General features: G+C 32.9%; 1 protein-coding gene across 2 annotated transcripts in view; it reads right to left on the bottom strand.

Moving 5' to 3' along the window:
* Positions 1–19,425, bottom strand: part of LOC118201907 (plasminogen receptor (KT)) — a 122,019-nt gene that overhangs the window by 93,370 nt on the left and 9,224 nt on the right. For both annotated transcript variants that reach the window (XM_085814466.1, XM_035374068.2), the window contains exon 3: positions 10,788–10,897. In XM_085814466.1, the coding sequence (XP_085670592.1) occupies positions 10,788–10,897 (110 nt within the window). The remainder of the gene's footprint in view (positions 1–10,787; positions 10,898–19,425) is intronic.

Raw genomic sequence — 19,425 nt, forward strand, 5'->3', positions numbered from 1 at the left:
GGTGTTATTCTAAGCACCTACTTTATTGCCACAGCTATTTTTAACATTAAATTTCAAATAAACTTTTACGGAGAATTAATTATATGAAATTTTTTCCCTCAATGATGCATAATAAATATTTATTAATCCTATATTAAAAGTTTTTTTTAATTATAGATGATATTATTCAAATTTTAAACTTTTTTTTTAAATTTCTTTCTTTCTTTTTTACTTCCTTGTACGAAGTAAAAAGGAAGTATTGTAATCGCGAAACGTTTCAAGCAGCATATTTCAACGAAAATATTCATTTTGAATGCAATCGAATGCAATTTAACGATGTCTTTGCGTGATATCTGTACGTAAGGACAGAATAAAATATTCTTTTCCTTCAAAAAAATTATAAAACTGCTTTAAAATTAATTCTGAAGAGAATTTTTTGTGGCGTCTGTACGAACGTATGTACGTGCGTACGTACGTATCTCGCATAACTCAAAAACGAGTAGCCTCAGAACGTTGAAATTTTGTATATAGGACTGCTATAACATGTAGATGTGCACCTCGTATTTTGGTTGCAATTGGCCGCACCAAACATATGTAAATATATTTATATATATATCGTCTCTGATACCCGGCTCAGTTTCTTTACTCTTATATGTTTGTAAGGTGTACATTTCTTGCTTTAAAAATGATTGAATTATGTTGTTCTTATCTTCCGGTTAATGTTTTTGAGCCTTAGTAAATCTGTATGCAATATTTTTAGAATTATAAACAATTTTAAAGTTGTCTAAGTGCCACTAAGCCTTTTTTTAATGGTGGCCATTGATGTTTACATTTGGAACAGGAGACTAGTGGATTTGTTGCCAATCTCGAGAAACTTAGCTTCGCAACAACAAAGATAACGCATTCATTTATTATTGCCAATTAAATCATGCTTAATTCTTTCTGGAATTTTTCGAGGAAATAAGTATTTAAAATTTACTTTGTAATTCTTAATATAGATATTTTGAGTTTTTATGTATTTTTGCCTTCTCGCGAAGTGAGAACTGAATTAATTGAATGAGAAATACTCAATCATCTGTGAAAAACTGTTTCTTTTTTGTTTTGTTTGCTTAATTTCTTTTATACATCATTCTAGCTTTATTACAGTATTTGAATAGAACATGTGGCAACGATTAGATAATTCTATTCTTTAAATGATATAAATTTTGTGCATTATGAGTTATAATATGAAAGAAATATATAAGTTAACTCTTAAATAATTATTGGATTATATAACAGTTAACTTAGTTTCCGTTATATAATTATTATATAATTTAACTGTTATATAATTATTAATACTGTTAAGTGAATCTAGCGCCAGAGTGTCACTATGGTAAACAAATACTAGAGTGAATTTTAAAGAATGCATTTATTCTATTGTGGTTTATGCGCTGTCAGTAAAGTAGATTTAATTCAATCCAATAAATTTAAATGAAATGCAAGAAAAAATGCATATAATTTAATATTCCAATACAAGGAAGTCATGTGGTGTACACATCAGATTTTTTTTAAAAATATTTCTGAGAGCAAATTTTTACCTTTGCCGTGTTATCATCTGCTACTTTACTTTGACTGCATTTAACTTGAATTATCTAAAACTGAGAAAGTTCGTTTGATATTTCTTTTCATAATGTTTTTAAGCAAACAGGACGTTGAATGTTTGGGGGTCATATCCCAGCTTTAAAAATAATATATACAAGTATAAATTTTTCCATTAACCCTCTTCGAAAGAATGATTTAAATAGCTAATTTTCTCTCATGTTATAGATTGCATAAAAAACATGATCTTTAATATGATTTAGATTGTTTGTAGTCGATATAATAATCGGGTCACTCAATGGTTCAGATTAAACACTGCTGGACTGTTTCATTTCTTTGTCATTTAGCAAAAAATCTTTTAACTAAAATATTTATCCTTTGGATTTTGCTTTAAACTTTGTTTATAGTTAAAATGGCTAGAAAATGAAAAGCTATCTTCAACTGAAACGCAGTTGATGTAATTGATATTTTTAAAAAATTGGCAAGAATGCAAAATTTATGGAAGTGTAACAATTGAAAAATTGTTAATTTTTTTGTGGTGAGCACTGAAACTAAATGTATAAGGAAAGAAGAAAAGTAAGCAAAAATTTGAAGAGGAATTTGGCTGTTAAAAACTTCAAGGTGTTTCGAAAAGTTGGATGCTTTTGAATATACTTTCAGAATACTTCACAGAATTTGGGTGTTCAAAGAGAAAGCACTTGGACGTGTACACCAGCAAATACCATCAACTGAGCTTGTGCTAACAGAAAAGACAAAAATGATATCATTGCAAATTCAAATTGAAGAGTGACTATATGTTTGTATAAATTTTAATTACATTACAGAATATCATAAACAGAGAATCCCATGATTTCTTAGTCAAATTATTTGAATATTTACGAATTTATCCAGTGATGTATATGGATGTCACCTAAAGACGTTTTCCCTCTTCATGAAACCAGTCTTTCTTTTCATCTCATGCCTTCAAAATGCTTAGCCTTTAGACTAATAGAGGCTCTGACCAAATACTGATGAAATGGATTGAATTAAATTATTAAGCTACAGCAAAGTAGGGCTATCTGCTTAAAAGGAGGGATGCCTTCGTGAAGAACTTTCTAAGGGAAACCAGCCAGAATACACGTTACAATGAGAAAAACCACGAAAACGCCCATGCAACCAGCCCGAGATTCTAACCCCGTAGCAAACTACCAATATCAGCGACTTTACCGCTCAGCCGTTTGTGAGCCTTTATAAAATGGAAGGCAATAATTTTATTTAAAATTAATGTCAGAAATACCAAGATGTTTCGAAAAGTTGGATGCTTTTTAATATACTTGCAGAATGCCTGAAGAGCAAGCCATTAAGAAGGAAAAAAAAAAAAAAAAATTTTGCATAAAATTTAGTATTTTTTTTTAATTTGAAACTTTTTAAGGGGAGTTGGTTAAAGTTTTGATTTGTTTTGATGTTTTGATTTGTCATCTACTGCTTTGCCAAAATGTTTTGATTTGTCATCTACTGCTTTGATCCTTTGATCAATGAGGATTTTTACATAAAAACACATTTTTCTCCAAATGTGATTTTTTTTATACTCGATGTACTTTTTCTCAGGAACTACTGCTCTAGGTATCTAAACTTTTTATGGCTTATTTATTAGGTTTCCTAATATTTACTGAAAAGAGCTTTTTGTAATAAACGTAGGAAAAAAATTTTTGTGTGAGAAAAGTGCTAAATTTTACTATGCCTAACAAAATATCCTGTAATTTACTCTAAAATTCAAAATGTTTCAAAAGCTAATTTCAGTATAATCAGATATAGGTATACTTTAATTACAGAAAAAATTTCAAGCTTGTATCTACAGTAGATTTTGAGAAAAGGTACATCGAAAATGGCCAATTTAACATTGTCGGTATAGGGGTTTCTTATACCCCTTAATCTTATGATGTTTGATTCTTGCAATTTCAAAAATAAAACATTTGACTAAAATATGAATAACATTTTAAGAAACTAATCATAAAATGATAAAATTGTGTAAAGCAAGGAGCACAATGTTAAAGTTATTTAAAGCAATATATGCAAGTCATCCTAAGTTAAAACGTCGGTTATATATCTTTCCCATTCACATACCTTTTCTGAACGGAACATTGAAAGGTGTGTTAACAGTGCTTTACTGTATTTTCTCTTTTAATATATTCAGTTTTCAGATGCATCGTAGTCTGGGACATTGAATATTCTTCCGAAAGAAACACAATTCAAATAAATAAAATAAAATCCTGGAAAATTTTTATTAATAAATATATTTTAAATGTTCAGTTTGAATGAATAAATAGAAAATTTTAAAACAATTATCTGAAGAGACAATGCAACACGAAGCACGAAGTTGTTCATAATATGCTTCTTAAAATAAATCCCAGAAGCTTATATGCAACACTCAAGATGGAAATTACCATCAACAATTTTACAGTAGAATTTTATTGCTAAGCTTATTTACAAAGAACAATCTAAAATCCTACACAAACTTTAAGGATAAAGGATTGAGTCGCTGATATCGCAAATATCGATAACTGCACCAAGTGTTCAACTTTTATTTGACTCCAAGATGAATTAAAACTGAATAATATAATTTATTTACTGATTATATTTGGAAATACAGTGCAAATACAATTTAATCTGGACTCGTCGGGACTTCGGAGATTCCGGATTAGGGATTTTTCCGGATTATAGATCATCAATTTAAATTTGGTAAGATGGCATGCAGAAATTATAAAATTAAAAATATGAAACCGTAATTTATGAAATAAAGAGCAATTATGATCTAAAGGGTATCAAAATTAACAGAAAAAAAAGCTTAATATTTATTTGTTTACTTTGTTAAACATTTCTTCCAATGTAAGTTGTTTAAGTTACTTCGTTTTTTGTGCTAATACTTTCTCTTTAATTCTATAAACAGACATAATTTCTTGTTCAGTTCCACTGTTCAAGTCCTGTAATTGCTGTGTCGAGAATACCGATTAACTTGTCAATCAAATTTTTTTTTGTTTTCAATAACCTCTCTGTCACTTTCTTCTTCACTATCGGAAGCGGTACATCGAAACATGCTTTCGCTATGTAGATCTTTTGGCAGCTCCAGAATCAGAAACTGTTTTTAACATAATCCAAAGTTCAAGAAAGAAACATAAAAAATAATTAGATAATTTTAGCCTAGCTTATACCGTCCGTTATACATTAAATGTGCATGCGTAAACGTATTATGCGCATGCGTAAATGCATATGCGCATGCGTAAAGGTATTATGTGCATGCATCAACGCATAATGCATTGATGCATGCGCATAAAGTTCGTAGTTTTGAGGTCCGGATTATAGATCATTCCGGATTAAAGACTTTGTATATTATAGTGCTAACAGCAAAAACAAACAAAACTGAATTATGACCTTAAATTTGGTGAATATGTACATTTCATTATTTTACATGTAATGCAATATATAACAATATATTTAGATGCATATACTATAGCCAACTTTCGAGTATATGTAATTCTCACTTCCACTCATTAATATATTTTTTTAAAAATTTGGTGTTCAGCAACATGCTCTTCATGAAAATTCAGGATACACCTTATTCATGAGACTATTGATTTTGTAATTGTGACTGTGACTGTGTATCATCCTCTTTGAACTGAACAATGGCATAATCAATCCTGACAAAGTTCTACCAGTAATATACCACAGCAAAAATCCAGACGCCTGGGAATAGAAATAAAGAAACATGCTAATTTTTTCTGGAATTTTTAGCAGCATTTTTTCATTACTACAACAAGCCCCATACTTTTATGTTTTATTTTGTTGCAAACATGTACTTTTCTGTTAAAGCTTCACAAATCCTCTGCACGAAGTTCATCAAGCAGAAAACATGATGTACAAAAGTACAAATATAAAGAGCAGAAGTATAAAATACAAGACCTATGACCAAACTAATTACACCTTGCTCAATTTCTGGCCACAACTGAGAATAAGTTACATTGAGTGTTTGCAGTACAGCTAAGTTCTTAGTTTTCTCCAGATGACACACTTTGCAAAACATGAAACAAGATGCTCCATTCAAAGGCATCAAGAATAGAAAGGATGCAGTGAGTATAAAAAAATGGGGTATTTCTGTATCTACCATTCTAATCGGCTGATTAATGCCAATTCAACTTAAGTTTTTAATTTTTTGAAAGTATGACTTCAGATATATATTAGATTTATATACAGCATTATTATAACATACATATTATCACACAAACAGTGGTGTAGCTAGGAGGAGGCAAGGGGAGACATCTGTTCTCAGGTGCAGCATCCATGGGATGACAAATCAATATTAAGAAATTTTAGAATGAAATGTTTTCCACTCTTAAATGCAATAAAAAAAATTGCATATTCAGTCTATCATCTGATCATTATTAGGGTATCTTCTTCCAATGTTTTTGTTGTGTGATAGCAAAGATTGAACAGAAATGCTACAATTTTCTATTTAGAAGTAAGATAAAGGAAAGTCATCCTTCTCCACCAAAATCCCACCAGCGGCCGACCAGTAAAGTCGCTGAACACTGGTAGTTCGGTCCGAGATTCAAATCCTGCGAATGGGCGGCTGGCTGCATGGGCGTTTTCGTAGTTTCCCCATGTGTAACGTGTATACGAGCCAGTTTCCCTTAGAAAGTCCTCCACGATGGCATCCCTCTCCTTAGGCAGATAGCCCTCGTGTGCTTTGCCATAATTAAGTACACCAAAACCACCTTCTCCACCAAAACAAGCAGCAAGAAAACATTGAAGGTTATATCACACTTTCTAGTCATAAAGCTTTTGCCTTCTTACAGCTCCGAATAGTCCTCCATATGCAGTTCTATTTTCTCTCTAGCTATCAAGCATAATGTTGCAAATATTTGAATGTTGAGACACAAAAGAAACAAAAGCCATTTCATTTTGGACCAAGAATCTTAAAGCACAATGATAAAAATAATTTTTATTCTATTAGTCATCTAGTAATTTAAAATTTAATTTTAAAATGATTTAATGGAGCAGTTGTTAAATACGCAGACGATTTCATTCACTGCCAAATATTTTATTAAGTTTGGGATACATTATCAGATAATTAAACGAATGGATTAAAAGAAAGTACAAAACTTAAGAAATCAGTAGAATGTACTTTTATGGTTTTCCTTTATGTGTATGTAAATATAAACCAGTTCCCCTTAGAAAGTCTACTATAAAGCCATCCCTTTCCATAGACAAATAACCTTCATTAGCTTTGTTGTACTCAATTAAGCAAACAATAGCAAGCATATATGAAAAGCTAATTATAATGATATAAAATTGATATATTTTAATATTATGCACATCACTGTCATCCAGCCAAAATCACTTTTTCAAGGGAAATAATTTTTTCGGTATAGGCTTAATTTTGCAAAAATCAATGTTCTACACCAGGCATTACCAAACCTTTTCTTCCATCAACCCTTTTTTAAAGAATGGATTTCCCCATTCCTCTTTTTAAAAGAATGGCCACCATATATAATATTTGCACATAAATGACTGATAATTAGACTATGAGCATAAAAGAAAAATTTTGAAAAAAATGAATTATTAAATTTTTATTATTTTTAATATTTGATTATTTTTCATATTAAGTTTAGAAATGAAAACAAGTTTTTAAAAGTAAAATTACAGATTCTAATTACATAAAAGTTTTAATCAATGTGATGACTGCACTTCATGTACTGATGTAAGTTTTTCAATATTTAGCATAAAATTGCTTATGCCTTATTCTTTCTTGTTTTTTATAATATATTACTGACTTGATTGAAACCTATTTCTACTAGATAAGATGAGGGAAAAGTCAATAATGCTGGTTGGATAACAACTTTTATTTGGTGATACTTCTCTCAGATGACTGTTATTCTATAACTTAGTGCTTTTATACTTATACTTCAAAACTTAGTCTACCCATCTGTTTTGAATAAGACTTTTTAAAATATAGCTTTATATGAATAAGCAATTAATTATAAATTTTATCAAGAAATTTAAATTTTATCAAGCAATTAATTATAAATTTTATCAAGAAATTTTTTGTAATCAATGTGATCTTTACTGTGCTAATCAATTGCCGCTGCACATTTAGCTATCGACCCCCATTTGACCCTGTGATTATCACTGACCTCCTTTAAAAATTTATCGACTCCCAGGAGGTCAATACCAACTGATTGGAAGTTCCTGTTCTATACTATAGTTCTAATATGTTTATCAAGAACAAATGCATTATACTTTTGATCATAACGCAAAACAGAAAAATACAATATTAATATTAAAGGGTATACCAATGTCCTCAGGTAGAAACGCGAAAATGTTCTTCATTTTTTCCTGGATTTCTTTATATCATATAATTTATATCCAGGGCCTAAAATTTTAAAATGACAATTACACATTTTTATATTCTAGATCATAGTTATTCCTAATATGCCTTTTTTTCTTCCTTTATTCTTTTTTGCAAAAACTAACATCTAAAAGTAACACAAAAGCCTTCTTCTGCTTAAGAACAAAGGTGTATCAATGAATAGAACTGATGTATTGTACTAAATTACAGAATTTACCAGAGAAGACCCAATAAGCATTTAGGGATAAACTATGAGGGCTCCAACCAACTTGACCAAAGCATTAGAAAAGCAGTTGTATCAGATACACTTGGCATGGAAATAAATGAAAAAGGGTCAATTAATTTTGAAAATAATGCTGGGCCCTTTTGTACAAAAAAAAAAAAAAAATATATACACTGACGAATTGAGCATGGCTAACCAAGCAATTAGGAAAAGGAGGTACAGTAAATCAATCTTGGTTGGTGTGCTCTCTGTTTTTTGTGTATGCCTTTTTTAATCGAAAGATGCAACCAGTAGCTGTTCTTCTTTGAAAACTGAAAGTTCTGTGCCCAGTGAGCCCACCGGCAGTGTCACAAAGTGCCATTTGACTAACTAAAAGATCATGCTTTGTATCTGGTGAGATTGCTATGGTATTATCCACAAACAGGACCTGGAAAAGGGTAAAACCCTCAGCTGTAAGGTGTAGCGTCAGATGCTAATCCAAGTTGATGCTGCTGTCAAGGAAAAATATCAAATTGAGTTCTGGCACAAATTGGTAATGTTCCATCAAGATAATGCAAGACCACATGTGTCTGCATGCACCAGCTAAACTCTGTACGGACTCGAACAGAATCTTTTGCCACACCCACCATATAGACCCCGACATGGATCCTTCAGACTTCTACCTTTTTCATGCCTGCAGCTACATTGTACTGGTGCCACCTTTCATTCTGCACAGGACGTCTGAAATGAGATTTATATGTTTTTGAACTCACGGCTACCAAGTTTCTGGGCTGAAGGCTTTTAAAAACTAGAAAAACGGACTAAGATGTCATATATGGCCTGGAATACACGTGGTCACCAAATTTGGCAATATTTTGTGTTGAATGGTTTAGTTGAGATTTGGGCAAGATTTTACTTGTATGATTCCCCTTTTTACATGGAAATTTTTTTGAGGAATGTGGTTGTATCATGGTGGTGGTTCTTTGGTTAACGTGATGAATAATGCCGCATAGTTCCATGAAGGAAGTTGTGGAGAGATATCAGTTACCTGTTTTAGAGTGTATTTAAGCTAGATTTAATTCAAGAAGATATGTTGTTGGAGTTATTAAAGAAGCATTTGTTCATGGTTGTCTTTATGCTGACAGAAGTGTATTTTTGCAGGTTTTATGAGATACAGGATTTTTGAAGCCGAACTTGACATGTGAGAAGTGCGAGTGTGATATGAAGATTTGGAAGAAAAATTATGTTTAAGATGGATTTGTGTGGATTTGAAGAAAAATTGTTGAAGGTAAGGATTGTGGTTCTCAACAAAGTTTGAGGTTTGGATTCTTGTTTTACTGCAGTAAGTTCCTGCAGTTGTTTGTTTGAAATTAATATTTTGCTTTTTTGGGTATTGTTTTAATTTTATAGAGAATTATTTTAATTGTTCCATTGCTTTAGTTTTGTGTTTTTATTTTGTCTCTAGTGTAGAATTGAGTGCTCATTTGATTGAGGACAAATTTTGTTCAATTTTGGCAATGAGTAACTTTGTTTTAACCTTACATAACATCATCATTCTCTAGATTTTTTTTTCCTAAGTGAAAATAGATTGATGTGTACATGGACACCGAGTTTTGTGCAATTCTTTGACATCTTATTTTGATTTTATGTAATGGCCGTCTTGAAATTGTGCTTTCTTGGTGCCAATTTGGGTGTCAAAAAAGAGTCGTGAAAAAAAAAACAAGGATCGCCCAATTGTAAACTTTTACTGTTCTTTTTTTTTTTTAATTTTTAAATTTATTTACGTTGAAATTGTTTGGAATTTATTGTTGTTATTTTAGTTTAAATTTTTCGTCAAACATTTCTGGCGAGAAACTTCAAGCATCAACAAGCATTTTTTGTTTTTATTTCGGGCTTTTAGCATAAATCATGTGCAAAAACGGCCTTTTTTCAGATATTTTAGGCTTTAAGTTTGAAATGTGAACAAAAAAATTTAGATAAGTAAAATTATGGAGTTTAGTGAGAAATTGTTTGCCAACCCGGTCCGTATATGACAGCTGCTCCACAATGTTGGCAGAAAATTATAGATTTGGGTGGTGATTACTAATCGCACTAAAGTTCCTGCTTTCAAGTTTTTTCCCTAACTTTGTTAAGAACATATTTTTGGTGAAAAACTTCCATAATAACCATATATAAGTAAGCTTCCATTTTCATCTTAAAAACATCTGTTCTCGTTTTTAATAAAAAAAAATCCCCCCCCTTTTTTTGAAGGTCAAGAAATGGAAAAATATATTAATTCTGCTGCAGTTGATAAACAGTGACATATGTTATTCAAATATAAACATTTTACTAGAAAACACAAATATATATCCATTATTCTACAGGATACAAATTTTTGACTGCATATATACAACTTGCTTATAATTATGTTAGATATGGATCAACTATCCATAAAAGATTTTAAAAATATTTTGCATTTTATTTTACATAATTAATAGAATCATTATAATAATACACAGTATAAAAATATTTTTTTTCTAAAAGAATAAGTGCACTGTTAATTTTACAATCATTATAATAATACACAGTATAAATTTTTTTTTTTTTTTTTTTTCCTAAAAGAATAAGTGCACTGTTAATTTTTTGTTCAAAATTGTGTAAACTTACTAGTTATCCTTTGCAGTTTATTTCCATATGCAAGATCTCCTTGATATAAAACAATAAAAGTTAAAGGCAGCAGTGCAGACAGCATGATAGGTTTTTTAGTTCTTTGGAATCTAAATTTTCAGAGAAGAATGTGAGTTTTCTAAAAAACATTTTCTTTTTCCACATTTCAGTGAAAACTATTAAAATAATAATTAAGTAATAACATATTTTAATGGATGAAAAACTAATACTTTTAATTAAATCAATTAGTGAAAAACGAATGTGATAAAGAATACTGACAAAATGATTCATCTATTTATTTTTTAAAAGTGTAACTATAAAATGTCCTTCATGAGTAAGCAAAGCTTTGTAAAGCAGCTTAAAAAAATGCAATTACATATATAAAATTCACTGATGTTCATTATAATTCAGATCTTATTCTTAATTATTATTATTAGAATGTAATGATATTCACCTATTCACCCTTACTCATATTAAAATCTAGAACTATAAAAAATTCAATTTGATGTTGATTTAGAATAATTAATGAATTTTTGATTACTAAAGAATTTTGAAGTTCATTATACACCATTTCCATGAAAATCTCTTCCTGCCCTTTATTTTTGCAACTGTCTGTTGTAGACACAAACATCTAATTACAAAAGTATTTCAAATGATGCAAAGTAACCCCATTTCTGATTATTTCAGTCTTGAGACCTTTTTCATTTAATCTGTTCAGTGTCGTGTTTTAACTCGGTAAGCCCGAGTTAACTCTGGAGCGGCACTGAATGGGTTAAATTAATTTTCTAAAGATTCTGAAATCTAACTTTTTACATTGGTATTACTTATGTATTATCACAACCACCTTAGCAGAAGTGGTCATACTTTGGCAACCATACACATAACAGTTTTTTAGGTAACCATACCCACTGTAAGCTGCAATCTGAAAATTTACCGAATCAACTTTTTTTCAAACTGTGCCAAGGTGGTTGCACTAATTCGTAAGTTCCTTTATATAGTTCTCCAGTTCCCATACTTATATTTAAAAAATTTTGTACTTGTTAATAATAATAAACTAAACTAAACTCAGTGGCGTAACAGCCCTAATGGGCTAAGCCCTGCAGTGCCCGAAAATCTGCTTTCTTGACCGTGGGCCCCGGGGTGTGTAAACATATGCCCTGAGCAAGTGGTCAGATTGTCACAGGACCACCCAGTGTTTAGTCCCCAAGCGAACTTGATACTCAATTTATCAACCCAAGTGATGGAAATCAAAGGATGAAAGGCTGAGCCAACTTTGCCCAGCCTGGGAATCGAACCCTGGAACTGTGGTGCTACTGCACGATGCGCTAGCCACTGCGCCACTGGGTCTCAATAATAATAATAAGCAATGCAAAAAGTTTGACTTCAGTATGGGAAAAACTAACCGAGATGTTTGATATTAAATTTGGCAATCGTACTCCAGGTCTGTACACACATGCGTAAATTCTTTTGGTATATCAATTTTAACAAAATTATACATTAAAGACACTAGAAAATCACAAAAGAATGACATTTAAAGAACAACATTCTTAAATTATTCTAATTTATTTATTAATTGACACCTCAATGCAAATTCAAAATGACACCATATAATCGCAAAATTTTATATGAAATATCTTGCTCAATCTTCTGTCATATGGGAGTCACATAGTCTCCATTTTATTTTTTATAATAAGCACAAAAGTTCCAAAATATAAGTAGTATAGGCAGTGCTCGATTTACGTATAAGCTGCAGAAGCTATAGCTTAGGGCCCCCATTTTCTTGTGGCCACCCCCCAAAAACTGTCCCATATCCCATATAAAAGAAAAACTGACTCATATTCCTCAAAAAGGGCTCCACAGCTCAAACAGCTTAGAGTCTATTCAAATCTAAATCTGGTCCTGAGTATAGGGACCAGTGGAGCATGTTAAAAAGTCAGATTTCATAACTTTTATGAAATTGATTTCTTATTTTAAAAATGCCATAAAATGAACCTCTGCATCACGTAAAACATTTTTATGACTGGAAATATATGTCTACAACAGTTACAAAAATAAAGACTAGGTAAGGACTCTTATGGACGAAGTGTTTATTACTCAGAACATAATTACATAGTACTTTTTAAATTTAATAAATTCATCATTTAAGTCCAGAAATCATACAAATTAATTCCATCTTACAAACATTTTGAAAATTTTTTTATCCTATATATAAACAGAAATGTTTACATTAATGATATGTATAACCAGGGCTGGGGTGTCAGTAGAGAAAATGACCAACTCTGACTCCCTCATATATACGAGGGCTATCCAGAAAGTAGATTACGTTTTGGAATAAAAAAATAAACAAAGTATAGGAAACAAATTTTATTATATACAGATGAAAGCCACACTCAAATACTACTTTTCTACATAGTCACCATACAAATTAAGGCATTTATCGTAGCGATGTACGAGCTTGGAAATTCCTTCGTCGAAAAATTCGGCCGCCTGCGCCTTCAACCACTTCGTTACCTCTTCTTGCCTTCCATCTTGCACAAAACTTGTGGTAACCAAGCTTTTCGCTGATGATTTCGTGCAACAAACTTCGCGAAATTTGTGGAAAACTCAAAGAAAGTTCCGTTATTGTGAAATTTCGATTTTCACGGACTTTAGCATCGACTTTTTCGAGAAGTTCGGCGGTCACTATGCTGGGTCTCCCACTTCGATCTTCGTCGTGAACATTGGTTCGGCCATTTTGAAATCTTATGACCCACTGACGCACTCCACCTTCAGTGATAATGTTGTCCCCATACACTTCACGAAGCTGCCGATAGATTTCTATCGGTTTACAGTTTTTTGCAGTCAGAAACCTTATTACTGAGCGCACCTCGCAGCTCGCGGGATTTTCAATTAACGCAGACATTTCAAACCGTCACAGTATCTGAACGGAGCACAGCACGAACCTCTCACTAGCACGGCTAGATGCAGACTGAGCTGCGCAACGCTCTGACCCCAAGATGGCCGCGCTAGCCCCGCCCCTAGCGGACACAGACGGAAACGTAATCTACTTCCTGGATGGCCCTCGTATATACACTGGTGTGCAAAAATTAAGACAAAGTCGAAAAATTAGCATATCAGCTGAACGAAGAGGCAGAGCGGACAGAAAGACCAATCAGGAGATTAAGTAAGGTGATGTACGGTAGCACATGCGCAGATATGCAGGTAGACGTAATGGGGTAGTGTCTGAGTAGTATAAAGCATGTTGTCGGCGTAAGATCAGTATTTCTGGCAAAGAGATTGCAAGCCGTATAGCAGTTAAAATCACACCGAGTTGCTGCCTCAGCAAGAAATGGCGAATAATCAATCTGTTACACGACATCTGGATGCTTTTACCCGAGGTCGAATCATTGGGAAGTTGGAGGAAGGCCGCAGTGTGACAAGTGTGGCTGCAGAGTTCGGAATTGCCCACAACATCCTTTCACGACTTTGGAGACAATTTCAAACTACAGGAACAGCTATCCGGAGGTTTAGTAGTGGTCGTCCACGAGGAACCACACCCGCAGATGACCGGTATATTGCCTTACAGGCCAGAAGAAACAGGCGGCAGACAGCGGGAGAAATCGCTAGACACACGACACAGGCGACTGGACGACCGATATCGCGTTTTACCTTGGCCAGAAGACTGCACGGTGGTGGTCTGTTTGCACGATGCCCTGTATGGTGTGTACCTCTAATGCCTGCCCATCGGAGAAGGCGATCTCTGTGGTGCCGGGAACACCGGAATTGGAGAGACAATGAATGGGGACGAGTACTCTTTACAGATGAGAGCAGATTCAGTCTGAGTAGCGATTCTCATCGCATACTCATCTGGAGAGAGCGGGGAAGCCGCAATCATCCCTCGAACATCATTGAAAGGGACAGGTATGGAGGTGGCGATGTTCTCGTTTGGGGAGGCATCATGCTTGGTAGTCGTACAGACCTTCACATCTTCGACGCAGGTTCAGTCAACGGGACCCGTTATTGTAACGAGATTCTTCTTCCATATGTGCGTCTTTTTAGAGGCGCTATGGGTCCGCAGTTCCTTTTCATGGACGACAATGCATCGCACAGTAGCTGCCGAACAGCTCTTAGAGAGTGAGGATATTGAACGTATGGATTGGCCGGCACGATCTCCAGATCTCAATCCCATCGAGCATGTATGGGATTTTCTAGGCAGACGCTTGGCAGCTCGACATTACCACCAATAACGATTCCGGAGCTTCGATTGGCGCTGCAAGACGAATGGGCAGCAATGCCTCAACAACTCATTGACACCCTCATTCTCAGCATGGGCAGACACTGTGAAACCTGCCTAGCAGTCAGGGAAGATTATATCCCCTATTAAAGACCGGATGTTTCTTGCTGGACACCCATCACAGGGATGTTTCGGCCTTCAGTCGCATTGCGCTCCATGCTACTTTTTCAATAAAGCTTCTTTTTGTCCCTCTGATTTCTCTTTTAGTAAGTGTTGCTTACATTACTCATGTCCTTTCGTATTGGTGATCTTACGGTATTAAATGTGTTGATTTGGAAAGCTTTTGTACAAAGTTATATTGAAAAAACCGTCTCGTCCTTAATTTTTGCACACCAGTGTATATATGTGTGTAAACATATACACATGGGTTACAGCTTATTTTTTTAATATAAAAGAAGTAATAGTATAGCTACGGCAAGATCTTCATTGTTGGAGGACCATAGATCTGATTTGATAAACTTCAGAAATGAGAAGAGTCTTTCTACACTGACTTGAGTAGGAGGAAGAACTGTTACTGTTAGGGCTTGCTTCTTTTAATGTTTCAGGATAGATTTTTATAAGTTCTAAAATCGGTGTCTTGTAAAAGCAATCATATTTCTCTATTTGTTCAAAAGCTGTGTAGAAATCTTGTTTGTATTTTTCCATTTTTATATCTAAAGGCTTTTGTTTCTTTATTTTCATTCACTTTGCCTTAGCTTTTTCAATAATATCCAAAAATATTTCTCAAAATCTAATTCATCACTGAAAGAGGATGATAGACACTCAGTTGCAATGTCTGCAGTTTGACTGTTCTGATTCCAATTGTTCTGAAAATAATTTCATTCTTATTGAAAATTCACAGATGGCTTTCCTTGCCTTCTTAATTTGTTCGTCATGCAACAAAATTCGGTGTTTTGGATCTACATATATTGAACCCAGCAAGATCTCATTCTCTAGCAAACTAGTTTTTCTTATTTTCATTGAAGAAATGATTCCTTCTGCAAAAAACCCTCCATTTCAGAAAGAACAAGCATCACATTCTTCCATTTTTGCCTCCTGTTAATTCTTCAGATTGTAGCTTTTGTTGTGGCTATATACGGTATAGAAAAAAAAGTTTCCATTTCTGGAAAGATCATTCCACAGTCTTTCTGTTAGTGAAATATTAGGATTATCTACATCTTCTAAAAACGTTTTTTAATTCTAACAGCCTCTATATCATCAAATATGTACTTCCTCATTGCGTTGCTTGATCAATAATTGCTATTTTCCTGCTCACTTCCTAAGAATGGCATCAGTTTTGGAAGTTCTTGCTGCTATTGCTGCTTACCTAAATTTGCCAGCGAGATTTGTAACTAAATGAAGTAACTAAACGAATCAGTTTAATCACTAATGGAAAATATCACATCCATCCTCCTCCCTTATATTTATTTATTAATATGCCAATAAAATAGAAAATAACTATTTATTAATGTATATAGTCCATAAATAAAAATAATAACACAGTTTGTCATTAAAGTTTTTTTTTTTTTTTTTTTTCAATTCACTTTAATTTTATTTCAAATTCAAACTGTCCAACAAAAACTGGAGTTAGAGTCGGAGTCAACCTGTTTTTAGCGACTCCAGCTCTGACTCCTTTTACCTCAAAATCTGCCCAACTCCGATTCCGAATCCATGACTCCACAGCCCTGTGTATAACGCAGAAGCATTAAATGAATGGGTACTCTTCTGTTACAAGGACTGTTACAAGGATACACATGTGTAATACATACATACATTTCTGAATCCGGTCCCAATAACAGAAGAGCACCAATATATGTCCAACAGAGATTTCCACTTTAATCTGAATAGTACAGTAGGAACTTGATTACAACTAAGAGTTCTAATTAATCTTTTAACCCTCATTTCCTATTAACTTACTTATTCAGTCAAACCGGCAAAATGCATCTACCAAAAAACAAAAAAAGTAATAATAATAATAATAATAATAATAATAAAAGACCACCCAAAGATATCATATTCCAAAAGAGGCCTTAACCTTACATATAATTGTTCTGCCACCACACTAAAAATTGAAGGCAAAGTACTTTTTTTAAAAAATACAATATTGCTAGGAACAAAGATGATTAATGCCTTGTGGAATTAAATGATGATTCATTTATCTAAAATATAGTGACAGTGGAATATTGCACACATGAATACGAAGAAGTTGGCATTGTTAAATTAAAAAAAAATTAGCTACTGTTAAACAGAAATAATGCTTCCTAAGGTCATTAAATGATTTGAGTATGAAAATACGACAGATACTTCTATATAAAATTCATAACATAACAGCAAGAAGGGCTAAGTGCCCTTCTTGCTGTTATGTTATGAATTTTATAAGCAAGAAGAAAAACACTCTTATTCAGTTATTAAAAAAAGAAATATTTATAAGCAAGAAAAGAATTTTATAAGCATTTTATAGCAAGAAGGGCTAAGTGCCCTTCTTGCTGTTAAAAAAGGGAAGGGTCAAACAGACCTTTTTTAAAACGGCAAATGCAGAATAAAAAATACTTTTAAAAAGTGAGGGGATTTTTATGCCATATTCTGAATATTATGAAATATGCTCCTCTTTAAATTTTTCAAACCTAAAATTTCATAGATGATAAACTTAAATATATGTATTATTTGCAGAGAACTATGGATATGGCAAAAATACAGGTATTGTAATTAAAGATAGACAATCTGGCTCTGGAATTGACTCAAAGATCGATTCCCTTCACTGAACGAGTAATCAGTATTCCGGAAAAAACTGAACAGCAGTTCTTTCAATTCATCGAGAACTGTTCTCGATGAATTGAAAGAACTGCCAGAAAGCATGCCAAAATTTTATTCCTTTTAACATAAACGCCAGCAGTCTTTCCTTTATTATTTACTGGAAACATCTCTGACCTATTTTTTATGTGTGTATGTGAATTATGTATGTATATATGTGTGCTTTTGGCTTGCTTGTGTTACATCTAGTATTTAAAAAACAAAACATTAAATAAACCAACACATGTCCGTGAAACTGATTACCCCTGTTTGCAAATGGGTGGAGTCCCCCCCCCCAATCTGGCAGTGTGAGGCTCTGTTTAAAGTACATAGATTACAGGAAACTAGTTCCTCGAATTCCCAGCTCTCAGTCCTCTAAAACTATTTGGAGTCATGATTGGATCTGGTTTAAACGAGTCTCCATTATTCGCTCTTTCAAATCTAGCTAGTTCTTTGGATTCCCAGCTCTCGGTGCTCCTGTATTCTGACACTATTTGGAGTTGTGATTGGATCTGGTTTCAATAAGTCTTCATATCGCTGTTTCAAATCTACAGAGGTGTTCAGACATTTTTGTAACGATTTTAATTTCCTCCATGAATTTAAATATTAATATTAAAATATAAATGTGACTGGCATCCAATTGGAATAAGGTTTAGTTATCGTCATTAAAAATATTCATTTCTTTAAAATGTTGCTGTAAAATAAACAAAACGGATCGAAAGCAATATTTCTGTGCTGTCCAAAGAGAAACACTCTTATTCAGTTATTAAAAAAAGATGTCAAAAGCATCATTTTACTATTTCTACACATAAAATAAATGATGTAATTAATATGAAAGGAAAGAAATGTCAAAGTTTACATCTGACTGGGAATAAGGCAAAAGATGTATACCCAGCAAAGGTATATACAGGTCTTATTAAAGTCACATCTCACATTTTAGAGGAAAATCTAGCCCCCCAAAGAGCTATAGCAAAATCTTTCAATATCTCTGTAGGAACTGTGAACAAAATTATAAAATCTGATTTAAAGCTAATCAAAACAAAACATGATGTTCATCGCTTAACGCCAAAACATGTTTATCAGCATAAGACTATGCACAGATTGCTGTATGAAAATTATTTGGCAGGTGAAAAATGGAAATACACAGTTACAGTTCACGAGGCTTCGATATACTTATCTGGCTGCAATAGAAAAAGATTAATTTACTACCAAAAAAGAGGAGGAAAAGACTTATATTATTGGTTCAGAGAAAACAAAAGTTTTTCTTAAAGTTTTATGGTTATTACTGGTTCTCTTACAATGGAAAACTTGAAATAAGGAAAATAGAAAAAAAAGTCAAAATTAATTTGGGTTACTATCAGAAATATGTTTTAACACCTATTTTTAAAGAAGAAATTCCCTCTCTTTATCCAAACAATCATCACTGTGTTAAGTTCCATCAGGATAAGGCTCCTAGCCAAATCTTTAAATCTGCTGCTCTATTAAAAAAAAAAAAAAAAAAAAACGAGAAATGAAGCTGGAATTGAATTTATTTTCTTTAAATGTACTGTGAAGGAGCAGTGGGATAAAATGAGCCTTGATGTTTTAAGAAAAGGA

This window comes from Stegodyphus dumicola, chromosome 4 (genome assembly GCF_044657685.1).
Source record: "Stegodyphus dumicola isolate Sdum_Otavi_A_Nest chromosome 4, ASM4465768v1".
Classification (NCBI taxonomy): Eukaryota; Metazoa; Arthropoda; class Arachnida; order Araneae; family Eresidae; genus Stegodyphus; species Stegodyphus dumicola.